Source organism: Cajanus cajan, chromosome 7, assembly GCF_000230855.2.
Source record: "Cajanus cajan strain Asha chromosome 7, NIPB_CcT2T_4, whole genome shotgun sequence".
NCBI classification, from domain to species: Eukaryota; Viridiplantae; Streptophyta; class Magnoliopsida; order Fabales; family Fabaceae; genus Cajanus; species Cajanus cajan.
In genome coordinates, this window is record NC_138523.1 from 50,071,814 (window position 1) to 50,097,613 (window position 25,800).

Below are 25,800 nucleotides of genomic sequence, written 5' to 3' on the forward strand. Positions count from 1 at the left end.
GATTTTCAGTACTTCTACTTTAAGCAAAAATGAATTTAATGTTTTAATTTCTCATCTTAAAATTTTAGTGATAATTTTCAATACTAATTTTCTTCCAGCCTAATCAAACATATAATTGTTCTAGAAATATTAGACGTTAGCACCCTTTTTGTTCGAAGGTATAATTTAGCCACATGGTCCACTTAATACCACGTATATCTCGCTATGTGGAACAAGGAACGATAATTGGGTTAGAACTTCATAAAATTTTAGGAAAATAATATGTTAACTCCTAAAATTTTATTTCTTATATAAATAGGCGTCTTAAATTTTAGGTTTTTTTATATTTAAACTTAATTTTGATTTCATCTCAATTCTTAAAATATACCTATTTTGTAAATAGTCACGAGATTAATAATTGCTTTTAAAAAGTGAAAGTTCAAAAAAAAAATCTGTGATCCATAAAAAAAATAATAATAAATTAAAAAGACGGCGGTGAAAGTTCAATTTAAGTGCAAGAGGATACGAGTCAGATATAAAAATAATCAAGCGGGCGTCCCTTCGACAAAATTTCAATTTTACACTAGAAAAGGCCACAAATACAATATTTTAGCATGAAAAATATACACGTGAATTTTCAGGTTGTTGAATGAAAATGCTCATCACACCCAAACTCAAGACCCCAAAAATAGAGATTAGAGAGCGAGCGAGCGAATTAACCCATAAGGAAAGCAGCGGCAACCAAAATTGACGGCACATTACATTACAAACAACTGGCATTGCCATCACCAATGACAGAATCAAAACCATCTTTTAACTACTCAGTTGTAACTTGCGGTAAGATCGGACATCTGCTTCGGCTTGTTGCATCAGCATTTTTCAGAAATATGAATTTAGCACCCCAACATTCCAAAAATTCTGGTACAGAAACTAAAGAGAATATTCTACATGGATAATATATCAGATACTCGATCTTGTGCGTCAGGAGGAATTTCTCGTCCTGGAACCTGGATATTAAGAAGGTTGGCATACCTGTAGAATATTTGTCAATATAATTCCGTAAAAGGGTATTATCAACTAAAATTTGCATAAACTTACTCAGCAGGTGTGAACAAGTGTATATGTTCTGTAATGAAGGCAACCAAGGCCTGCAACAGGAATAAATAAGAATACTTAGATAAGATGACGTGACAAAAATTACAACCAACATAGAACCATTAGTTGAATTGACTTGCCTCAAATGGCATGTTCAATAGTTCATAGTAGGTGCGGACTCGATCCAGTCTCTGTTGCACTGCTTCACTATCTATGGATGGAATGGCTGCCAGTGCCTGTACCACCATCCAAAATTGTTATGGCTGTAAAATTTCATTGTCTAATTCTTGAAAAGTTATATGCAACAAGCAATGTATATATATATATATATATGTATATATATAGACACACATACACACTCACATCACTGAGAAACAATAATTACCTGTTCCAATGCAATAGCATTTCGGCATATTTGCTGAACACCAAAAAGATTTATCGAGTTCATATCCACCAACGCCTAAAAAGTAAATAAGAGCACTCTATCATTAGCAGTGAAAGAAAGGAAGCGATAGAAGTGATTTAACTGAAATACAGTTCTAAACATACGAGCAAAAAATAAAAAACTGCAAAAAATATCACACCTTAATAGATGCATTTGCTGCAACCCCACATATTCCACCAAATATGTAATTCCGCTTTGCATTTGAAATAAAAGGAGCCATTTCCTCATCTCTTCGTGTTATCTGGGGATTCCATTTACAAGGTAAATATACAGAGTGACTTGCATAAGCATATCCTACATCCGAGACACTAAACATGAAGAGCAGACTCTGAAATTCGTCTGTACATTATAGTAGACTGTTTACTTTTGAAATTGGGATGAAAGTAATATTTCATAGTCTTCAGTACTAAATCAAATAATTTAGAATTTATGGATTAATTGGTTTAGTAAGATGGTATTACAATCTTATTCAGTTTAGCTTTAAAACCTTGTGATATCACGGTATTTAGTCATTCCTGCATTCCTTAGTCAAGGAATATACACCTTCTCCTAAATCCAATATTCAACTTGAATGTTCCGAAATAAATATGCCTATAGCCTATGTAAAGCTGTTAAATCTTGTATTACACATCCTCTATCCAAATTTGTGTCATACTTGACTTTATCTTCATCCTTTGACGCATTTACCTATCAGTTGTCAGGTATAGAAATTGAAAAAAAAAGTACTGGAAGCTCTATAGGTTCCGAAGTGAAAGGAAACAGTTCTTGAAGAGATGAGAGCTCATGAGAAGAAACATACTACAAGTATTATGCCACTACCAATTGGGAAGAATACTGTGGGTTATAAATAGGTTTTCACAGTGAAGTATAATTTTGATGGCATGGTGGAAAGATACAAGCCACGATTGGTGACTAAGGGATTCACTCAAGATATCTAAGCACCAACTTGGGGGTGTAGGAATTAAAGATATTGCAGATTTCATCATTGTTATTTGTTTTTATTTGTTTCCTTCTATTATTTCTTGAATCAAGAAGTAGACCTCACTGCAAAATTTCTCTATAAGCAGTACATTTGCTGCAGAATAATATATGAAAGTTTCCCTATTACTTTCTAGTTTTTACAATAACTATCCTTAAATTTGAAGAATTCATTAACATAAGAAGGTTTATAAATCAGGATGATCATGAATCATCACAAGGCTACGCAGAAACTCAGAGAAAGTTACATGAGAATCTTCATGAAGACAAAGCAACATACAAATATAGAAAGACGCACCTGTGCAGTGAGTGAAATGATGAAATCATCTGGCTCTTCGGCATCTTGGTCATCCAAGTATTCTGTATTTGCCATTTCCTGCTCAAAATTGTGATGCTCAGTTAAATTTGGACATGATTAACTACCAAATATTTATTCCTTACACAACAAAGACAAATAAACTCACAAGTGACAAACCTGCATATGGAATATTGTTTCCAATTGCATCTCTATACGTAACACCTTGAGGCAATCAATTGCCAGTTTCCTATAATCTTGAGCAAATGAAGCTAGACTCCTTGTAGGTGCACTATCTGAACGACTGTGATGGTATTTTCCTCCAACATGATTTGATGTTCTTTGAGTTGTCTGTCCAAGCCTGCAAGTTTATAAAGAATTTTAAGTTCCACAATTATGCTCTAAAATTTTGATAAGAGGGGTCTTGAGCATATGATGCTCAATATCTCTCGTTAATGAAACCAGTAAAACGAACCCAGCTCCATACTGCTCATTAAGGAAAGAAAATGGTATGATGCTGATTATATTATATCATTCAAACATGTTATAGGTGGGATATCAGTATCAGTAACATGGATTTACAGAGGAAACATAGATCAGAAATTTGGAAAATAAATGTAGATTGTTCCAAGTTGGTCTCACTCTCCTATGTCTCTCTACTAAGTCCTCCCCACCTCCTTTTCCTTTAATCCCACTCCTAACTGAATCTGCCCCCTTGGCCTACCTGCCAATGGCCAGGTTGTTACAATGTGAACCCACCTCTTTTTATCACATTTCTTTGTCCGCCACTTTCCACATGAATTGTGGCCCAACATATGGGGGGCATCTATCAGAGATCCAAGGAGAAGAAATAGAGAAAATAAGATCTTAATACTCTGAATGTGTGTTACATTGACTAACACAACATCCTTATAAAGAGTATGAGTATGAAAAGCAGCTTATACCCTTTACTTAGAGTGCACCACATGTAAATCTTATATTGGCTACGACACAATAAAATAAAAGCTATTTCAACAGTCATCATCCCATTTTTCCCCATTTGCCCCATCATGAAGGAAATGAATAATATATGATACAAGATTTAAAAAACAACAGAGGAGAACAAGATCTCTTCTAGACAAAAGAAAAAGAAAGCCAGTAAACAAATATTTAACACAAAGCCCCAACCTTATTACTGTATGCTAGAGGAACTTTCCTCAAAAAGAAGGTATGCCAAGCACCATTGAGCAGCCAAGTGAGGAAATGTCTCAGGGTTAATGAGGCCAACATTTCATTAATAAAGATTGCAGAATTCTTTAACTGAAAATACCACACTATAGAGAAAGCACTGCACAACTCAGATAAAATTGACTTCTTTCGAGCAACACCTTAATCAATTATAAGAAGTTGAAGAACAGACTCTCCGCTATTAGAAGGCAATAGCCCACAAACTCCTGGTCACAGAACAGCACACAAGACAAACATTCTGAAAATATTTGGATCTCTTCATGAAATAACACACTCCTAACTCCTTCTAATTTTATTGTGTTGAGGTTGGAATCTACTATTGAACAAAAAACAAAAACATCATCAAAAGGTTCAACTTGTGCACTTTGCTCTGTTATACCCTCCCCAAAATGCATGGATATCCCACCAGAAAATACATACAAGGTTTGCCTAACTCATAAATCTTGCCATCAAATAATCTTGTCAATCAAATAGGGGAGGTAAACATGTAAAATGTGAGATTGTAACTTGAAAAGCAAGATTTACCCATAAAACAATAATATTCAAGAATAAAAACACAACAAATACATAAAAATAACACATGACCATAATAACATTTTCCAATTCAAAATGTATATTAGATGGAACTTGTGATTTAGTAAGAAAGTACAACTTGTCTAACAAACGAGTAGAAATTGTAGAAGCAGTGCAAATCAAAACTCCATAGAAACAGCTTAGAGGCCTAGCTAAAATGCAAGCCGAGTAGTCACAAACCTTTGAAACTTTTGAACCAAATCAGAATGGTTGGTATGCAAGCCAGAGGCTCAGGAAGCAGAGTCATCCACAAGTATAAACCCTATTGAGAAAAACTTATGTCCTGCTTATCCTAGATCATTTAAAAAGGATCACTCACCAATTATTCAAACACCAAGCCCAAAAGTGCTGACCATTTGGGTAATCCTCACCTTACAAGCAGATTTTGTAAGTCTGAGTTAGCCCCAACCCACATTCTAAAATGGTATCAAAATTATTCTAAATCTATTTAAAAAGGATCACCCACAATTTATATAAGCACCAAGCCTAATAGTGTTAGGCATAACAATACTAGGCGTGAGGAGGTATATTGAAAAAAAATTCAAATACTACATTGACTAGAGATAAGGCCAACTAAGAACATATAAATGGAGCATATCTCTCACCTTACAAGTCGGATTTGTAAGATTGAGTTAGGCTAAAACTCACATTCTAAGATAGTATTAGAGCTAAGTTACTAACCATTTAAACACGCACCAAGCTTAATAGTGTTAGGTGTGAGGAGGTGTATTGGAAAAAACTGAAATCCTTCCTTTCCTAGATCATTTAAAAAGGGTCACTCGTCATTTATTTATGCATTAAGTCCAATAGTACCGGATGAGTGTATTGGAAAAATTCAAGTTCCACATTGACTAGAGATAAGGCCTATATATAATATATAAGTGGAAGATAACTATCACCTTACAAGTCAGTTTTGTAGGGTTGAGTTAGGTGTAAATCAACATTCTAAGAAACCCAATTGGATCAAAGGAAAACATCAAACCCAAGGGATGTTCTCACAAATAGAGTAGCTCGTTAGCAAAGGGCAGGGTTTCTTGGCTGCTTTTGTTTTGGAGGGGCGGGGGAGATCCCAACAAAGCAAGTTTCTTTCTAGGAAAAGGATTGTTCCGCCACCCATAACCTCCAAATCATGGAATCTACAATCTAAATTGCAACTCTGACAGCATTGCATGTTTATTTGCTTTATGCACAATTTAAAACATTATCGAGATTGCAAGCATGAAGAAAACCGACCTTTCAATAGAGTCTGCAACATACTCCAACGAGTCACTAAGGGATGCCAACAAAATAAGTTTGTTGTCATCATGGATTAGGTTTTCCTGAAACAAACATGCAACAGTCACTAGAGAAGCATAATAAATAGGAGGGGGGACCCCCCAGGCAAGGAAGCTTCAGTAAAATTCAATACTAAAAAATATGAATAAAATTATTATATCCTCAATGAATAGTATTCTGTTAGTATACACAAAAAAATAAACCTGCTTTATGGGACGCAAATTTAGCAGTAATTCACTTAGTTCTAATTCAGCCTCAATTGTTTCAGCATCAGATGAATTACTTTCCACATTAGACTGACCAAGCGGATTTGGTAAATATACACTTGAGGGTTCAAGCCTCATCAATTTCTCAATATCATGCCTCCCAATAAGCATATAACTCTGCTTCTCAAGAACAGCCTGTAATATAATTGAGGGAAAAAAATGTTAAAAAATAAGCAAGTGTAGACAACTATTTATAGATACGTCAATGATCAACTAGCAAAAATGCTTCAGCAGTTAGGTGCAGGTACATAAACAGATATATATCTAACAGTCTCAGGAACATACATAACCCAAAAGCTTCAGCTATTGGATGCTGGCTGAGGTGTAACCAGACAATAGTTTGGGGAGAGGAGTGGGACTATAAATATCAAGGGCTTTTGAGATCCTACATTGACTATAGATATGGTTAATGAAGATCTTATAAAGACTTGAACAATCTTCACCTAAAGAGTTAACTTTTGAGGTTATATTTGACCCATCCCAAATTCAGGATGATATCTAATGGAAAGCCACCTTAATTGCTGATTATAAGAGTTGGTGGCCGATGTCTTGAAAATGGTTACCTATGAAGGAGCAGACCAGAAAAGTTAAGTGAATTGTCGTAGTGTGCAGTCGTTGGAACGTCAAGGAGTGGATCCTACATCGACTAACAGATAAGGCCTATGTAGTACTTATAAAGTTTGGACCATTCTTATCATACAAGCCAGTTTTGAGGTTGAGTTGACCCTAAGTCCAAATTCTAAAATGACATCAGAGCTATCCTAGACCATAGCCCTAAACATGAGGGTGTGTGTTGGACAGTCACCTCTAGCCCACCTTATTTGTGGCCTATCTGAGTAAGTGGCCTATGTCTAAAAAAAATGGCTACCTACAAAGGGCTAAGTTAAGCTTCATAGTGTTCAGTTATCAAGATGTTGAGTTAGACCCTAAACCCAAATTCTAAGAGTATCAAAGTCTATCATAGACATGATATTAGGTCATCCTCAATTGTCCAAAAATCTACCTGACTCTGCAGTTCTTCCAGTGCAATCTACTTGACACTGTAGCTATCCCAGTACAAAATAAATAAATAAAAAATCAGTCCTAATGTCCAACTCTGGGTGTCTAGCTTTTAAGGTTGTGTTAGGCTCAACCCGAATTCAAGATGTTTAAATTATATTCTAAAGAAAAAGAAAAAAAAAAGTTATGTTGTTTATTGAATTTTAGAAAGTTTTGGAGGGTGCTACCATACCCATGTAACAAATTAGTATGGCCTGTTGATTATACCTTTGACCCCAGAGGGATAATCACCAGATCATACTTTAGAAACTTATTTCAATTAACAAACAACACCAGCAACAAGGATCAAACTCCTGACCATTTGGTCATAGAATTGTGTTAGCTTCTTTATGATGCTAAGCCAGTGGTTGTTTCAAACAGGTGACTTTGTCCAGTACCATGAGGATTTGGCATATTTCTAACAATTCTGCTGTTTGTGACCGTATTCTCTGATTTTGTTTATATACCTTGAGAAGATTGGATATCCTTCATAGTTGGGTAGTTGCCTTTCATCTTATTGAAACTTTTTTATCCAAAAAAGGAAGAAAAAAAATACCTCCATGTATGCAGTTCGACATCTTTCATAAGTCCTTTCCAGAAAAGTTTGCACATACTTCACAAGATCATTAGCAAACTTGGGCATAGCTTGTGCCCAACCAAGCACCTACAATAAATTAGATGTGAAAGTCAGGGAACACATCCATGTTCTCTTACCATCAAATGAAAAACAAATCATCAAAGTACAGTTAATAAAACAATGTCCAAACTCAGAAACAATTAGTCCAGGAATTATATAGGAGAATAGAACATGATATCTTAGTAAGATTATTATCCAGGTAAAATTCACCTCCTTTGTCAAGTGATCTATGGCCAATAATCCTTGTAACACAGGTCGACCCTTCTCAATTGATGGAGTGTAAGTAGTAGCCACATGTGCCCTTGGACGAAATGCAGCTGGACCTAAAAGTTTATATGTAGAGATCAAATCTTAAAACAAACTTGTGATGGAGCCATCTGATGATAATTTAAATACTAATCTCAATCAGTCATCAAAACACATTCCATTTTTTAATATGAAAGGAGAATTAGACTAATGACTCTAATAAATTTATTTTGTTTTGTTTTTGAATAACATGCCTATAAACCAAATGAAGTATGTTATCATATAAAGTTGTGAAACTTCTTTAGCTTTTAAATTTTAGATTGAATGGTTCTACCAACTTCAAACATCACTATACTACAGTATGGGGAAGCAACAATAATAAAGGCAATGAGGAAAGACAGGTCCTTTGGACAGTTGATTCACCACTCTATGACAAGTTTAACCTTTTTTATTTGCAAGAATTTTTACAAACTGATCCTCTATATTAATTCTCCAAACAAATTAACATGTATTAGTAAGTCCCTGCTTACAAGAATATAATTACTGTTATATTTCATCTTTAAATCAACTGACATTAAGTGAATTTTCCTAATAAATATATAACCTGCACCCCAAGAATTGAAACAGACAATGTAAAACTCTCTAACACCCCCTACCCTCCACAGATGCCTAACAGAATAGGTGATTCATGAAGAATGGCTACAAGCTCTGCTACCATGTTATATTTCATCTTAAAACCAATTGAAATTAAATGAAATTGCCAAAAATATATATCATATATAACTGCACCCCAAGAATTGAGGCAAGCGATGTAAGACTCTAATGCTGCAAAACTCCAACACCTAAAACACTAAACAAACTCAGATGCATGCTCCATTTTTTGTGTCTGAGAATGGAATTGCCTTAGGACAGGATAATCCAGCAAGGGAACAAGTCTTGGGAAATGATAACTAGAACTATGGTAGATATAACTTGGAATTACTTAATTTACACCCACAGTTGAGCAATACCAACTTGTTTAGACTGGGATACAGAAAATCTAAAGGAAACCAAATTTGCTACAGTCATTTTTTTTTTATGTTTTGGGATGGATAATATTTATCACACAAGTAATTGTCAATAAGACCTTCAATTGAGAATAAGCATTTACATCAAACATTTCAGACAAAGCTAACTTCAATACTCTTTAACACATAATTGACATAATGCAACTTAGATGTTTCAAAAAAAATAATTAAGATGCACAATAGACCAAAATAGGAGCCAAGCCTAGTGCTCAAATAAGAGATACAGAATGAACAGTATAAAGACTTGCTCGATATGGCTTGCTGTACGCCTTTTCGGTAGTCCACAAACATAGTTGGTAAAAAGTGGTCTTTCACAAAGTTCTCCACGAAAGCTTGCAACCCATCATTGCTGCAATTTACAAAGTGGACAACCCCAATTAACATTAATGAGTTAGAAAGCAACAAAATTTGAGCTTGAAAAGAAGTATCATTGTTGTTCAGAATCAATTAGCAAGAGATTTACAGTAGAAAGAAATACATTCAAGCACAGTAATCCAAAACCAGATATAAAATTTAACATCAAACTAATGGAGAAGCAATCACAGGGGTAGCTTCCTAATTTCATTCTATTACCTTAATTTATTAGAGTTATAAGTCCATTTGATGGTTAGGGTCAAAAGTCCATTGGATTCTTGGCCTAGTACTAACAGAGTTACACTAGTATCCGACTTGAACACAACAAACCAATCCAATCTCACATTATTTAGAGCACTGGTATGATGGTCTTTGTATCCTTGACCACTAATCCATAGGGAGATGTCAAAAGCCCATGTGGAGTAGTTAAAACCATCTAATTTTTCAGTTGATAGTGGGAAATTCAAAAGCTGGCAGCTTTGGGCTTAGGTGGATCTGGGTTAGAGGATGACATGGTCAAAAATGAAAGAAACAAGCCAAGTAAATGAAACTGTAAGGAAAAAACAAATGGACAAAAACAAAAGTCTCTGGATCACGATGGGGGCTTGGGGTTAGGTTCCCAGGATAGGGTGACACCAGCACAGAAAAACACAGACAGAACAGCAGCCACACATGGCGGCTGCAGAGGTTTTTTGGTTGGACAGAGTTGATGTGCGTAAAGGTGCATCTGAACTCTAACCAGGAAGATTACCAAGTTACAAAGTTACTTTCAATAATTACCTCCATAAATTACTCAAATCATTCTGCACTTAAAATTTGGCTTCAACTAGAGTGCATATCATATGTTAAACATGCTACCACAAAATATTTGATGTAGAAACCAACAATGTGCCACAATCAATGAAAGATAAAATAAAATGAGCATGTCACTTCACACAGCTACATTTTAATTTCACACAATTTTTTGTAACAAAAAACTGAACAAGAAAGCAGCATTTTGGTTTAACAAACATGAAATCAGAAAATAATATAAAAAAATTGAACAGACAAAGACCAAAATGTTGTTAGCTCACCCAAGTTGTGAATACTTTGTTGGCAGCATTGAAGCAAGTTTATCCGTGAACTGCACAATGAATCGGGTCAGGAACAAACACAATAAGGAAATGATCAAAACTTTACATCAGGGAGTATAGCAATCCAATATGCAACACCTGAATCACAGGTCGGTATATGGATGCTGCTAAATATATGCCTTCCTCAGGCAAAACTGCTGCAGAACCATAACCCTCTTGTAGCACATTGGGGCCCTTCCTATTCCAACCTTGGCGAACAAGATCAACTCCTGAATATTAATGCAACCAGCCATAAATGTTCAAAATGAAAGAAATTAGCAGCTGAATAAACAAGTGAATGATAAAGAAAAACATGAGTCTGTATCATATGCTATAAACTATGGTGTTTTAGGGACAATGACTCGTCATTAGATCATAAACTGCTAGTAGAGAATAAAAATAACATCAAGAAGTAAAGCTATTACAGACATGAACCAGGTCAGAAAAATTGTACCATAGAAATGGAGTATCTTCATAAAGTGAGGGAATAACAATATACGATTGTAGGCACAAATAGCCAGAAGGCAAATGTTCTCTAATATCAGCACTTGCTCATTTGTGTTCTATCACAAATTACTAGCAGTCTTAAATATAAATAATTTTCTTATCCAGATCAAGACAAAAGATTCATACTGTATATCATGCTTATTGGACAGCAGCTTTAATCATCCCAAATGTTTAACAATTAAAAAGAAACTTGGGAAACAGAACAGACTCTCAAAATGATGAAAATGCTGAACAGAAAAACATGCTGACAAACACCCCTGCACAAATATTCATTATTTCCATTTCCGACATTGCTTCGTGCCATCAAATAAACCATATAAAATGCCCAACAGGCTCTTTTTCTATTTAAAAATAGAAATTTTATACAGAAACAAAAAAAGAAAAAGAACAGCCATTGCATGGAAAAAATCCTCCAAAAATGAAATCTAAACAAGGAATGCGAGAAACTAAAAAATGCAGCAAGGCTGTCCAATCTCTCAGCATGTAAGAAGCACTGATATCAACTGAAGAACTAATTTGTCCTGTAAGATCAAGTTATTAGGTAACTAAAATAATGTATAAAAATAATGCAAAAAAAGGTAATAGTATACTGTAGATGAGGTGAAAGCCTCAACCCAAATGATACTATGATACATTCATCAGAGTTACTTGTGAGTTGTGATATTTTGCAAATTCAAAGTGCATCATTTCAGACTTTACCCAGCACTAATCACATGTTCATCCAGTGGATGATAACAATCTTCTGCCACAGAAAGGCATTAACATATTTTTAATTTTTTTTCATGTTAATAATGAGCAGCACAAAGCTACAAAATAATGCCACTCGTACAAAATTTATTCTCAGACTCCTAAGCAGACTCAACTGGATCATTCAGAAAAAAATTTATAGAGGGACCCAGGTGTTATCCACATCCAAGAATCTAAAATATGACTCATCTGGACTATGCAAGCATAATTCCAAAGCTCAATTATCAGTTCTGTCAATGAATTTAACTAAATCCATCAAGGAGAGCCTTCTTTTATAAAGTCATTGGTACATCTCTAGTGTGCATAATATGTGTACAAATTATGCGAGTTTCATCAAAATTGTATAGCATGTCTTAAAAATAACCATTTAAACCTATAGCAACATGGTTCTTTCATCTGTTATAAATTGAAAATTCATTTTACTTGTTGTGTAGAATTTATCATACCCTGGTTAGGAATAGATATTGTAGCATCTGTAAAGCGAAATGCAAAGGTAAGACCATCTTCTGATCCATCCCTGCAATCAATAAGAAATGTTAATCATCAATACGTCATAATTTGACTCAAGGTGGTGTTTGGTATAAATTACATACCACTAAATTCAAAATAAATAACAATTTCAAATTGAGCAAAGATTGCTGTTAAATCTCATATTAAAGAACAGTATAGATTCAATTCACTTGCTTTTTATTTTTGGAAGGGACTTTGCTCGCAAGCCTAGCTGTTTGCACAGCAGCATCAGCAGATGCAGCTTCAGGAGTGGCCCGCAGAATTTCACATATAAGTTGTTGGCATTCGCTCTATAGAAACATGGGAAAGGGATATCAGACGAAAGATTAAATAAAAATTAAACAACATAATATTGGTCTTGCCAGTCTCATAAATTAGCGCCCCTGCCATTAACTGAAACAGAAACTTAATGTGTTTTCGCCACAAATGATCAAACAGAACATGAAAGTAGAACACAATGCTACACTACCCACATTAGAGTCATCAAAAAATTCATGCCTTAATATTAATCAAATAGGACATGAGGGGGTAAAAAGCAAGACCACATATGTGTGTGTTGCAACATAAAGGCAAAAACCATCAGGAAGTGTAATATTTTATAATTGTGTCTAGAAAGTTGGCACTCGCCAACATGCATGTCAATACACTGGTAAATTTGTCAGATATAAAACCATTCATATTAAACCTTTACTAAAAACTTTAAGGCCTGTTTATTTAGAGAATATGGTTTCTATTTGATTTTTTGTTTCCATTAATAATTACAAAAAGGTCACCTTGTTTTATTTTGTTTTCTTTTCAAGGATAATGGGTAAAAAATGGTGAAAACAACATTTACTACGCAAGTCTTTGAATACAAGACACAAAGTAAAAACAAATTGACATCTTCATAACTATTACTGAAAGTAGGAAACATTTTCCCAAGTCAAATAGGTCCAATGCTTTTATGTTTTAACAAAGTTGGTTGCTGAAGTGGTAGCAAAGTTACAAAGCCTCTACAACCAAGTAGTCAACGGTTCAATACTTGTGGATCTTACTGGCTTATTCATCATCTATATAGAAATTGGATTCAAGCACAAGGACAAGGTAAGCCAGAGCATACCTTGTGCATTGTCCACACTTCAAACTCAAAGGTCTCTCGCATAAAGGGGGTATTTTAGAAATAAAACCACTCATCACCTATCACTTAACAGCATAAGCTTTTTAGGAAAATTGGTCGCTGATAGTGTCTGATTTATTTAGAGTACAGAGAAAATTTAAGTGTACTAAAACTTCTATAAGCTATCCAACAACCAATATCTCTCTTATATTGTTAAGGGTTTGTATCTTAGACCAAGATACCAACCATCATAGCCATACTAAATTGTTGTTGATATTTTTTTGAACTTCTATCATCAAATATCTTGCAACTAAATTTGCCAACACATATTCTACCTGTAACACTGTCAGTGAGAAACCTATGCTGTATCCTCCGGTGACTTGAGATGCTTCAGAATCAGGGTTCCAATTTATATCTACTGGCAATGATTTTGGGGTATTCATTTCAGCATGCTGACTGGCTTTTGCCTCCAAAAGCTCCCCAACAATGACATGATTCTCTAAAAAGTGACACGTGAAATGGAAAAATTTTAACTTTAAAGAATAATGACTAACCTAGAAAGGAGAATACATAAAATTATTGCATCTCACCAAATATTCGAACAACAGCATCCAAAATTGAATCAAGAAGCTCCTTAGCAGCAACCTGTGCTTTCCCACCAGGAGCCATAAGAGGTGATACGGGGCTCACAGCCAACAGAGTCCCAGAAATAGATATTCCATTCTTACGCTTCTGTTTTGGCAACTGATAACTTTCCAGTTGACCTTTTATGAAGTGTAGATTACCTGTTCCAGCCTGGGAACCCTGACCAATGCTAGACCTTGTTGAATTCAAAAGCTCTGCATGTGCTTTAATCTTGGATGTAATTATCTCGTGAATTGTTGGCCGCAATCTTTGGCTGGGTATACAATAAAACCAGCACAGCTTATACACCAACATAAGCAAATACAGCAAAAAGGATAAAAATAAAATAAGGTGAGACATAGACAATACACACACCCCAAAGACAGATAATGGTAATATGGAAATAATAACAGAAGAAAAATTTAAAAATTCAAACATCCTTATTCATTTCAGCAGCATGTTATCACAACAATATTTAGATTACCAATAATTAGTTGTCAATAGACTCAATACAAAATTATTTCCTTGTTCATGTTGATTCGTTGTAGGAAGCATATACAGATATAATCAGAACTGCCACATTCTTGATCATATAATGGGCATGTAAGACTAGAGCTCCAAATGTGCGAAACAAGAGAATGCAACTATTTTTTGTTGTCAGAATTGAAGATTGAACAATCAAGTAGAAGAGAGGATTGATGTATCCAGTAACATGCAGACATGTGAACCACTGTATAATGCACTTTAAAGATGTAATGGGAAAATCTGACTATGATACGCATTGAGTATAGTTCTATTGTGCCAATAAGGTGATTTGTATTTTAACTTCATGTTTGTCCCAAAACAAAACCACTAGAAGTCTAGAACATATACAGTTATACACAACGGAAAGAAACCCCAACAAGTATCAATCAGGATTGCACCAAATTCTCTTTCCAGACATCTGAAGACTATTGCACAAAATTCAACATATATCTTTCATATTCCTTCAGTAGCAGCATTCTTAGACTTACAAACGCTACTAGCATCAGATATCACCATTATGTTGAGCATAATGTAAAAATACCAAAATAGTTCTTCATAAAAAGCAAAGAATAACATTATCATATTAGGTCCACCGTTATTTAATTTGAAGAGAATATAGGAGACTGACACCTACAAATTCACAACACTTCTAATTGGGAGTGTACCAGCATCTATAATGTATGATTTGCGTGAATTAATATGTCATTGTTTGGGATAAAAGGAATAATGTTATTAAAGTGATAAAAAGCTTTTAAAAAAACAAATAACAACAGATCACTTGTTTTAAATAGGATTAATGGAAAATAAATTTGCGAAAGTGGTATTGATGATTGAACATATATAAAATATAAACACAGATGGAGTGCAGAGATCAAGCTAGCAACAAAAGTTTGCAAGTTAGTTTGAATAGGTGCTTAGTTTAAAAAAGCATTCCAAATATTAGGGTTCAAGCTTTGAGAGAAACCTTTTAAAACAAAACTGTAAACTTTGTATTATTGATTAGATCAATTGCTAATACAAGAGAGAGGAATATATATACAGTTGTAACTAACCAACCCAAACCCAACTAACTCTCCATATAGAGAAGGACACGTGTCCAAAGAATAACAGAGAAACAGAAACAAAGATATACTCGTACACCAAATCTTCAAAGTTGTAATAATGAAATGCAGTTAGAGAAAAAATACAAATGCAGGGTATGTGCAAAATAATGCAATATTGAAGCTTATGTTAGAAACGCCTGTTGATAAAATTACAAGAATAAAATATTATGAAGATAACAAACCATATAATAGCACCAGCAGCTGCAACTTTGCCAAGCATGCAAAGGCACTCAACCATGGTCTGTAGATACTTCACATGAAGCGGAGCATCACTCTTTCTAATTGTTTCCTATCCACAAGAATCTCAGAACGTCAATTCAAAAGAGTACAAGTCACTATAACTCAAGAAGCATTGTGAATTCAATACAATTAAGTGGCTCTTACAAGAAATTCATCAGGTGTCGAATTCAAAAGCCATGTTGGCATTTGATGAAGAGCATTGTTGGAATCCTTTGGTACATCACTACCATTGATTCTTGTTGTTTCCTCATTTGAATCTGCCTCATCATGGCCATCAAAAGACCTGAAACACACATTTGACGGTATTTAATACATGTATAAATGTGTATTCAGCAACCAGAATCCCAAAACAGGCTAAAGATACATACTGGGGAAAAAATGGGAGATTATCTCTCTAAATTAATATGCTATTGGGAAAACAGAGTTACATCAACCTCAAACAGTAACGAGCCAGGGGAAAAAAAAGTAATAACATACCAAATCACACTATCAAAGATAGCATGGAATAGTATTATCAGTATACCAAAATAACATGGAATAAAATCACAAGTTCACATTACCAACATTTCTCATCATGTACTGTGGGAATTAGCTTGCTTAGTTTTTGTGAGAGAACTCTGTCAGCAATCTTTTCCATTTGTGATAAGTAAGACAATGTGATAGTAATTGCATAAAATTTGTCTATGTACTATAAAAGAAATCTTGGCCATCAACAGTAATGTACAATAATTTAAACAAAAAAAAAAAGTATGAAGCTTCAATAGAAAATCAATACATGATTTATGTAGTACAAAACAAGTAGAAAAATAGTATAAATATGGTTAAATTCAATTAACTAGTATTACCCTCCATCCACTGATCCTGGCCTATACGATCCATCGATCTGGAGACTATTCTGACTGTCACCTTTGAGTAATCTTGTTCTTCGAGACAGGGGTTGTGAATTATGTGCAGCAAGTGCAACAGCAGTGGTGGTTGGTACTTCGTCATCATTCTCTAACAAAGTTGAGCCAGCAACACTGCATAAATAAAGTTCAAAATACATTTTTCACAAAATAAATAAATAACACAACTTAAAACTCAAGTTTAAATACTTTAAACTACTCAACCAGATTAAAAATTTGCTGAAATTGTACATTCCAGGAACATCCTCCATGACATCAAAATGTTTCCACACAAAAACACATGCAAACAAATATAAACAAAAATAACTAAAGAGAAAATAGAGCTTCAGAGTCTGCATGTAAATAGCATGACAAAAAATATGCAGCAAATATGAGCTACAGCTAAAAAAGCATTTCAGAAATGTATAATCTAATATCTCATAGCATGATGATTAAATATAGACATCAGACAGGAAAAACAAATATACCTATATTCACCCTTATTGTATAAATGGGCATGCAAATCCTCCAAAACCTTAAAAAAAAGGACTCCACGTAACTTTGTTAAATCAGAACGGACATCTTGAAGTGCCCCAACCTGGGTCACACATAAAAATCATTATGACATACAAAAAGCACATAGAAATGTTCATAAAAAAGAAAAATAAATAAATGAGAAAATATGAACAGTGAGAAAATTCTCTAAGGAAAAAAAATCAAGCAACAATAATCTATACATGAGATATAGAATAGTCACACTGGGTATAAGTTCAAGACAAACTAAACAAATAGAATTTTTAAAGCCTTCCTTTGCCCTTTGTCAGAATCTCTGAGGATAGGCCAGAATAGAATATTTCCTTGTATGGACAGAACTAAATACTATAATTAAGAGATTAGGCCACCTGACAGATTTGTATTTATTGAACGGAAATCATTAACCCTTAATAGTAGGAACTAACTGTATACGCAGCAGTTTAAGAATTTCCTTGACTAGACCCTTTTTATTCTATTTAAAAATAACTGCACTAGTGCACTTGTAATCAGATTATCAGAAAACATTTATCTGACACCTTAACATGTTAGAAGAAAGGATTATTGTTATCATCTCTCTAGTGTTTTGCTCCCAGAGTTACAGCCATGTTCGTTTTAAGGGAATATTCATTTTTTATATGCAGATAGGTGTCACAGCTTTGCTGTATACTTATATCTTGTAAGGTCTGCTTGGTTACATGTCCTGTTTTCACTAATAATTACAAAAAATGCCACCTTGTTTTCATCATTTCCTGAAATATTTGAAAACAGAAAATAAAATGAAAACAAGGTGACATTTTTGTAATAACAATAAATATTTTATAAAAAAAAAAAAAAAAAAACTCAAACCTAAGCCTTTTTGGGTCATTGTTTAATTTTTGGCTTTAAGATACAGTATCCTCCCCCTACTTGTACATTCCCCTTTACTGTGTGTTAGGGTATATGTTGCTAGATCTACATATATTTTGTATTATATATATTTTTTGCCTCTGTACAAGACTGCTGTACCAAGGGAGATGTTGTCATCCCTTTCACCTTTCTTTTGTATTTTATCTCTCATATATATAATATTCAGATGTGGAGGTGTGTAAGACACACCCGATTTTTATTCAAACTTTCAAACCTCAATTCCCTTTACTATGAAAAAAAAACTGCGTTTAACAAGAAACTAAAAATGGAAGCCCTTTTTGCAAAGCACTCTAAAAATAGGAATATGATAGTAAGTTAAAATCTTACATTTTGGAGACCTCGCTCTAGCATAAGTATTGATTGCACATGCAATTGAATTGCGGCATAAAATTGCTTCTCTGTAATGAGTTTCTCGATGCGAGCCGGAACCTGCAGGTTAGATCTTCAGAATCAAAACCATCTATTAAACTGATAATTTTAAACAGAGTAATTGAAAAGAAAGCATGTGTTAAATTATTATCAAACGAAAAACTTGGACAGAAATCTCCGTATCCATGCAAAATGAATACAAGCACACAGATAATTTGCTCTCATCAAATATTTTTCAAACAGATATTGGCTCTTCGGTGCTTGAGCATTCAAGTCAAGTAGTTATTTGATTCAGTATTAAAACACAGTTGACCAAATGTCCATAGTTCTTTGTCATCATCAGTCAAATAATTAGAATTTCAATGCATAACAGTACTAAGTTTTAGTAACATACGCATTAGCCACTATTTTAACCTCATTCCAAACCAATTGGCTTTCACATGGGTTGTCATGTTCAAAGCAAGCAATTACTGTCCTCGGACTTAAGGAATTGAGTTTTAAGGTCAAGTGGTTCTTTGGCAGTTGAAAATCACAAGATTTCAGATAAAGAATTCTATATAACGACTTATTCTTTTGCAGTTAAAGGAAAAGTTTATATAAATGTCAAAACTGCACATACAATCATGCACAAACTGCATAAGTAGCCCAAAGCAACTCCAGCTCAGGGCATAAAAAATCAGAGCAAGCAAGCATAAATTTAAATGGTGGAAATGAGATTGCCTTATTCTCATCAACTGACAAAGTCACAAATGGATCAGAAATGTCTAAAATAAAGGATGGACCTTAGCAATGTCTTCAATTTGATCCAATAAGGATATTATATGTCGCAATGTAACTGATCGATACCATAGTTGATGCAATTGCTTATTGCGGGCACTAAGGCGCTTCTTGGCCTCTGACAAATCTACTTTTAAGACAGATATACTTTCAGTGGATTCACTGAAGAGCTTCAAGATCTGGGGAGAAACAAAATATTTATCAAACAGAAATTTGTAATGATGGACTAGTAGTCAGAATTCAGCTACAATTAAGATTTAAACAAGGTGAAAAGGGGAAGAAGCTGAAGAAACCCAATTTCCATTGAAACTGTTTCAAGTTTTTCAAACAGAAAAATTAGGAACACAAACAGTTTCAATTTGTTATTAAAATATTAAAATAAAATGTCCTTCATTCTATTTACATCTAATAATTCCTTCCCAACTTTACTTTCTCAAAATACAAGAAATCCCAGTTAAGATTGTTTCTTTGTTTCTCTTATTTTAAGCTTAAATTCTAGACCTTATAAAAGAAAGCATCCTAATATTGTAATTATACAGAATCAATTAAAAAAAACCTAGACTAAGTGTTCATAAACAAGGCAGGAAAAATAAAAAAGCAATTTTACATAATACATTAAAAAACAACCGTAAACATGAGCAGTGGAATTAAAAACAAGTGTGACCTACAAATGCTTGAAATAAAGCCAAGTATAAAATGTCATTATTATAATTAAGTATATAATTTGACCTTTTCCTACTAAAAAATTTATGAGAAAGAATGATGCTGACAAAATTTTTAAAATTGAACAAAGCACCAGCTGCTATGCCAATTATCTAAACTCGACATTGGGGGGAAAACTTTATTCTGTAGAGGATCTAGACATGAATACACATAATCAAACACCCAGTACTTTCAATGGCAAAAGACCCACTTGCCCCTGGTTCAATGTATATTAATTGAAGTGATCAGAGAAAATGAAATTTAAAGAAACCTGGGAATAGTTTTGGATAGCTCTGTTGAAGCCACTATGATAGGAATGTACTACTTCATCCACAACATCCTCAATAATATCACTTTGCTCCTTCAAAAACTGGGCAGCAGCATCACGATCTTTTGATGTCAAAATGTGAACAACATGAGGTAGTGAATCAAAACGAGCAGCAACCCAACTCTCATCTATTCTAGAGAGGTCTTCTCTCAAATACTGCATTCAAATGGAGCATGGAGACTCGGATTACCATGAATAAGAATAGAGTGTATGCATGACTTGGTGCAGAAGAAATACCATAGGTCTATAACAACAAAAGCTTCAGAGCAAATAAGTTAGACTTCTAATTTATAAGTTTACAGTCAAGACATCTTTGGTGTGCATAACAATAAACCATTCATAGAATGCTAAAAACATGACACATTGTTAATATACGTACAGATAAATAGATAGACCATTTTCAATAGAATGATCCCACATTCAAATTGTAATTGTAAATTGAAGTTATCCTGAGGTATCTATTCCATTATCCAGTAGATATTTAGGGTAAAATGCTTGATTTATATCATTGTTTTGAACTGAAACATGTGGGCGAATACAAGATTACAAGAAAAAAGAAAAATAATAATTGCATCAAAAGAATACTGGATACATGTCTCTTCTAGGATCCTGGGAAATGGGAATACAAGATTACACGAAAAAAGAAAAAGATAATAATTCCATCAAAGATTTATTTATCTACAGTCTAGCATACTACAATATAGAGATTTATAGACAAATGACTTCATCATTCGGAAAGATAGTTGGGTTTATTGAATGAGGTTATGAAGACAAAAGGTTTGGTCACCAATGGCATTTTCTCTTGTTAACAATGATCAACCAAAAATGAGAAGTTCAAAAAGGGAATCTCATTCCTTTCTTGTTTAATTCAATTGTTGACAATTGAGTTGGATGATGCTGCAAGGAGCAAAGTCTGGATTGATGTCTTGGTCAAGCATTGAATGTAGTACCAAGCAGTGAGGTTTGGCACTTGCAATTTGCATATGATGTTATTCTTTTCCTCCTATGCAGGATAGATACTCCTGTTAATGTGTTTTCCATGCTTCAGAACTTTTGAACTAGTTTGGCATACACATTAACTTGAGTTATTTTACTGGTATAGCAGGTTCTTCCAAATGTAACAAATATAGCAGTGTGAACCATTTTGCAACAGCTTCTCCTCTTTGGGGTTCCTTTGGGAGGAAACACATAATCAAGTTCATTAAATGTTAAAAGAAAAAATTGAGAAGACTGTTAAAAGACTTTCTCGAGTCAGGTGTGGATGGCTCCAAAAAAGTTCATTTTTTAGTTGGAAGTTTACGTTGACTTTTGAAACTATGAAGAAAGGGCGGAATATGGGTATCTAGCTTCAAACAATATTGCTTTAGACAATAAATGGTCGTGGCATCTTCCACCAAAACCATATTCTAATAGGCAAAGGGTGATCAAGACTCAAGAGTATGTGTTGTCGACAACATCAAAATGGTGTGGATATCAAGCCTAAGAAGGCTGCCACTCACTTGAGCCCTTGGAAATTTATTTCCCAGGTATATGACTCTTTCCTAAGCTAATTAAATTATGGATGTCTCATTTCCATTTCAAGAACAACCATTGGCAACTCCAAATGGAATGCACAAGAAGAAAGTTTCCCCATTTAGAGAGTAAGTTGGGAACAGAAAGAGGATTATCAGCAAAAGACTTAAGAGAAGTCTAAAGTCCAAATTCTACTATAGACAAAAAAAAAACAACTAATAGAAACCAAGAAGAGATTTTACTTCCAAAGCTTCTCTGTCAGTATGATTTCAAGCAAAATAGAAATTCCAAGAGATGGAAGAATTTGGTAGAGAATAGATGCTGGTAATAGGATGGCAATGCAAAGGAGACAAATGATAGAGGACTAGGAGGGGGAATGAATTGTAACAAAGATGATCCCTGACACATAAACCTTCACAAAATCCAATATAAAATCCCAAAATCTTAAAGAAACCAAAAGCAGGAATTAAACATACAATCTGAGATGATATCCAGGAATAAAATGTGTTACACTGACTGATTCCCAGCATCACCCTATTCTTTTGCATCGTATAACAGGTCCACATTACATGATGCCCAAGGGAGCTTTTGTGTTGATCACAAATGTTATCATCATGTAAAGCATTAGAACTTAACATGTAATGGAGTACATCATCATGAAAAAATTTCTATTAAACCAAGTCATAAAATGTGAAACAGCAAGAGTTGAAGGGTTCTATCATCTATGACACCATATTATTCACAAGACTCAAAGCCAACTAGCTAGATAAAAATAGGATGCAGGTACAACAGGCCACTTATTAAAGGTTATCAAATCTCTCAAGAAAAAAGCCCATTCGTTTGAAATACCTCAGAAAGGTTGTTGGAAGCATGGAATGGGATAAGGTGCATGGGCCATTGGAACTGATGGTTTTACTGTTCCATTTTTGGAGCTGTTTAAGCTTGGGATATTATTTGAAAGGGGAGAAGAAGTCTTTAAAAACATTGTTGCTGTGCTCTGTTAAGAACCAAGATGAAATAAATTGAAAATAGAACCTTGGACAAAAATTCCTCTTCCTTCCGCCTTTATATTGCAAGGACCTTATCATGGAAACATAAAGGAATTTTGTTCACGCTAAACTATGGTAGCACACCAAACAAGTGAAATTTTCCCACAACACGTACAATTATATCAGTCATCTATGAGCACCACAGCAGTAAGCCCAAAAGATATTAAAATTGGACACTTGCAGAAAATCCCTCAGCCAAGAAGGCTGCTAATCTCATCATGAATACAAATCTCAGAAGGAACAAAGTATAGCTTACATCTTTGTCAGCAGGCAAAGGTAACTCGTCAAAGATTCCCATATTGAGTCTTCAATGTCTCCACACACCATGAAGATAAAGGATCCAGCAAACCCACAATTTTAACTGCCATGCATGAATATGAGTTAAAAGAATTAAAAAATTAAAAAAAAATCCTTTAATATAAAAGTCAGGCACTATCTACTAAAAAACCACAATTGCACTCTAATAAATAATAAGAATTTGCTTGACTTTAACTATAAATGAGTCATCAAAATTCTTAAGCAAAATTACACTATTAAACAATAAGACTTCGATATATGCACCAGTCTCTTGACGATAGAACATAGTTTAAAACAAAATTGGAATAACAAAGACATAAAATAACAATGGAAAATATAAGAATTATCGGAAACTTTTCCTACAAAAGGCTTTTTTGAAGCAAATCATAAGGTCTTAAAATCCAAATAAAAGATAGTTTCAACTTTAAAAAATAATGAACATTCTTCTGAATTCATGAAGTTGAGACTAAATAAATAAATAAATAGAAATATATATATATGTATATATATATATTATATAACAAAACATTATTGTTCCACCACACAGAATAATGTGTAAAAATAAAAAGCAACTAAAAGAAGAATATTGCCAACTTATAATTGTTTATCAAGTATAACAAATTTAACAGCCCAATTTAGTTCCACCAAAACACAATCGATTGAAAAAGTTGTCCCCAGGCCCCTGCCCCGACTCAGAGTTAAAAACTTCACAAGAAAACAGCCAGGTCTAAGAAGCCAGACAAAATACTCGTATACTTAAAACTCCAAGCCACCAGACCCAAGATTGGTGATTACAAAAGAATACCTCTAAATCCAACTTTCGTAGCATCCAATAGTAATCCGCATATTTGCTTGAACTTCAGATAACCTGAAATTAACAAAATCACAGTATAACAAACAACAGCAAATGAATTTCAAATTCAATGCAAGTAAAATAGCATTCGAAGTTTAGTACTTTGCACTTACAGTATCAACTCTCAAATATTTATAAGAGTTAAATTTCCATACATTGTCGATGTAAAAATTATTACACTATTAAATAACCAGAATTTTGTCAAGTATGACTTTTAAAGCAATTATTATAAAATTGAATAAACTTACCAGGAAATATGTGATTGGATGTCAGATTACACTATCATAACATTCTAATTAAATATTATTTTAAAATGCCTATATCAAAAAAATAATATACGCACAACATAACAACAACTCTCAGTCATTTCGCAACAACTAAAAAACCTCAGCAACAAAATGTTTGAGAGTAACAATAATTATTTGCAGCGCAGTTTCTGACAATAATTAATATTCAATCAGCAGCAAACTCCTAACAAAACTCAATCCAGCATAACATTGAAACGACCTAATAATCAACGTACAATTAGTCTCCATTACTACGGCGATATTAACTAAAACACCAAAAACACGATTCAACTACTACGAACAGGAGCAGATCCCTGATTTCCGCTCACGCGCGCACTTCAGTTGAGCTCTCTAGCAATTCACTCACACGAAACAAACGAGGCGGTGTAATAACACAAAAGCATTCGACAATTCAGAGTGAAAAACTATGGAAAGAAGCGTTGGTAAGAATTCGGAATATGCATTAAGAGTTGGAAGATCTTGACAAAATTAAGCTCGAAATCGAGATTGAGTGTGCGTGCTCGGTGAATCGAAGGTTTTGCGAATCGAACCTGGAGCTGGAGGTGCGAGAAGAATGAATCAAAGGCGAAGAATTGAGAGTGACGAGGAGGACGCAGAGAAGGTGGAGGAAGCGCGTGAGGAACAGACACTGAACCTACGGAAAGAAAAGGAGGAATGATTTGATTGACTGGTATGAATATTGGGAATAATAAAACACGCTTCAGGAATCATAGCAATTTTTCCTTTTTATATATTTTTTTCGTTATTATTTAATTATAAAAAAAATGAAAATGTCAATAACGTGTGCCATGCCACTATGCGTGAGTTTCGAAATAAAAGAAAGATTCAAAATATTTACGCAGAGTTTTTATTTAACTATTTTATGCAGAGTTTTAAAATGGTTTAAATCCACTTTTAATTTATGTATTTTTTGTGTGTAAATTTAGTTTTTTAAAAAATACTATAAATTTAGTTTCTTAATTTTCAAGCAATTTTGATCTTATAATAATGTATTATCTAAAATTTAACAAAAATATTAAGGTGAAACATAATGATACTACCTACCACAAATACATAGCTACTTACGAATGAAAATAATAATATTAAAAAAATATTTTAATAGATTATAAAAAATATTTTTAAAAAACAACTCACCAACACTTTGGCATTTGACAATTATCGATAGATAATCATAAAATAAAATAAAATAAAATGAATGTGAATTTTTTTTATTGTGATGAATCAAAATTTACTCAATATATAACATATTTTTAACAATACATCTGCATGATATTAATAAAATTTGAGTGGAATTACAATGATTTTGAAACTTCTGACGTTGTGTGTAGAATTTAGTATGCTT

General features: G+C 33.8%; 1 protein-coding gene across 1 annotated transcript; it reads right to left on the reverse strand.

The window, feature by feature from the left end:
- Positions 1 to 515: 515 nt before the first annotated feature.
- Positions 516 to 25,159, reverse strand: SEC8 (subunit of exocyst complex 8). The gene is made up of 28 exons (XM_020374051.3): positions 24,989 to 25,159; positions 24,103 to 24,165; positions 23,257 to 23,361; positions 20,383 to 20,595; positions 19,415 to 19,588; positions 18,591 to 18,692; positions 17,312 to 17,421; positions 16,785 to 16,958; positions 16,084 to 16,222; positions 15,882 to 15,988; positions 14,038 to 14,345; positions 13,783 to 13,946; positions 12,526 to 12,641; positions 12,288 to 12,358; positions 10,687 to 10,817; positions 10,549 to 10,598; positions 9,370 to 9,470; positions 8,019 to 8,131; positions 7,728 to 7,835; positions 6,071 to 6,268; positions 5,826 to 5,911; positions 2,973 to 3,153; positions 2,796 to 2,873; positions 1,659 to 1,760; positions 1,460 to 1,534; positions 1,215 to 1,310; positions 1,078 to 1,127; positions 516 to 1,011 (listed from the first exon to the last, which is right to left on the reverse strand). Exons 3-28 carry the CDS (start codon positions 23,296 to 23,298, stop codon positions 924 to 926), a joined length of 3,177 nt encoding a protein of 1,058 aa, XP_020229640.2. The 5' UTR covers positions 23,299 to 23,361; positions 24,103 to 24,165; positions 24,989 to 25,159; the 3' UTR covers positions 516 to 923.
- Between the last annotated feature and the right edge of the window lie 641 nt (positions 25,160 to 25,800).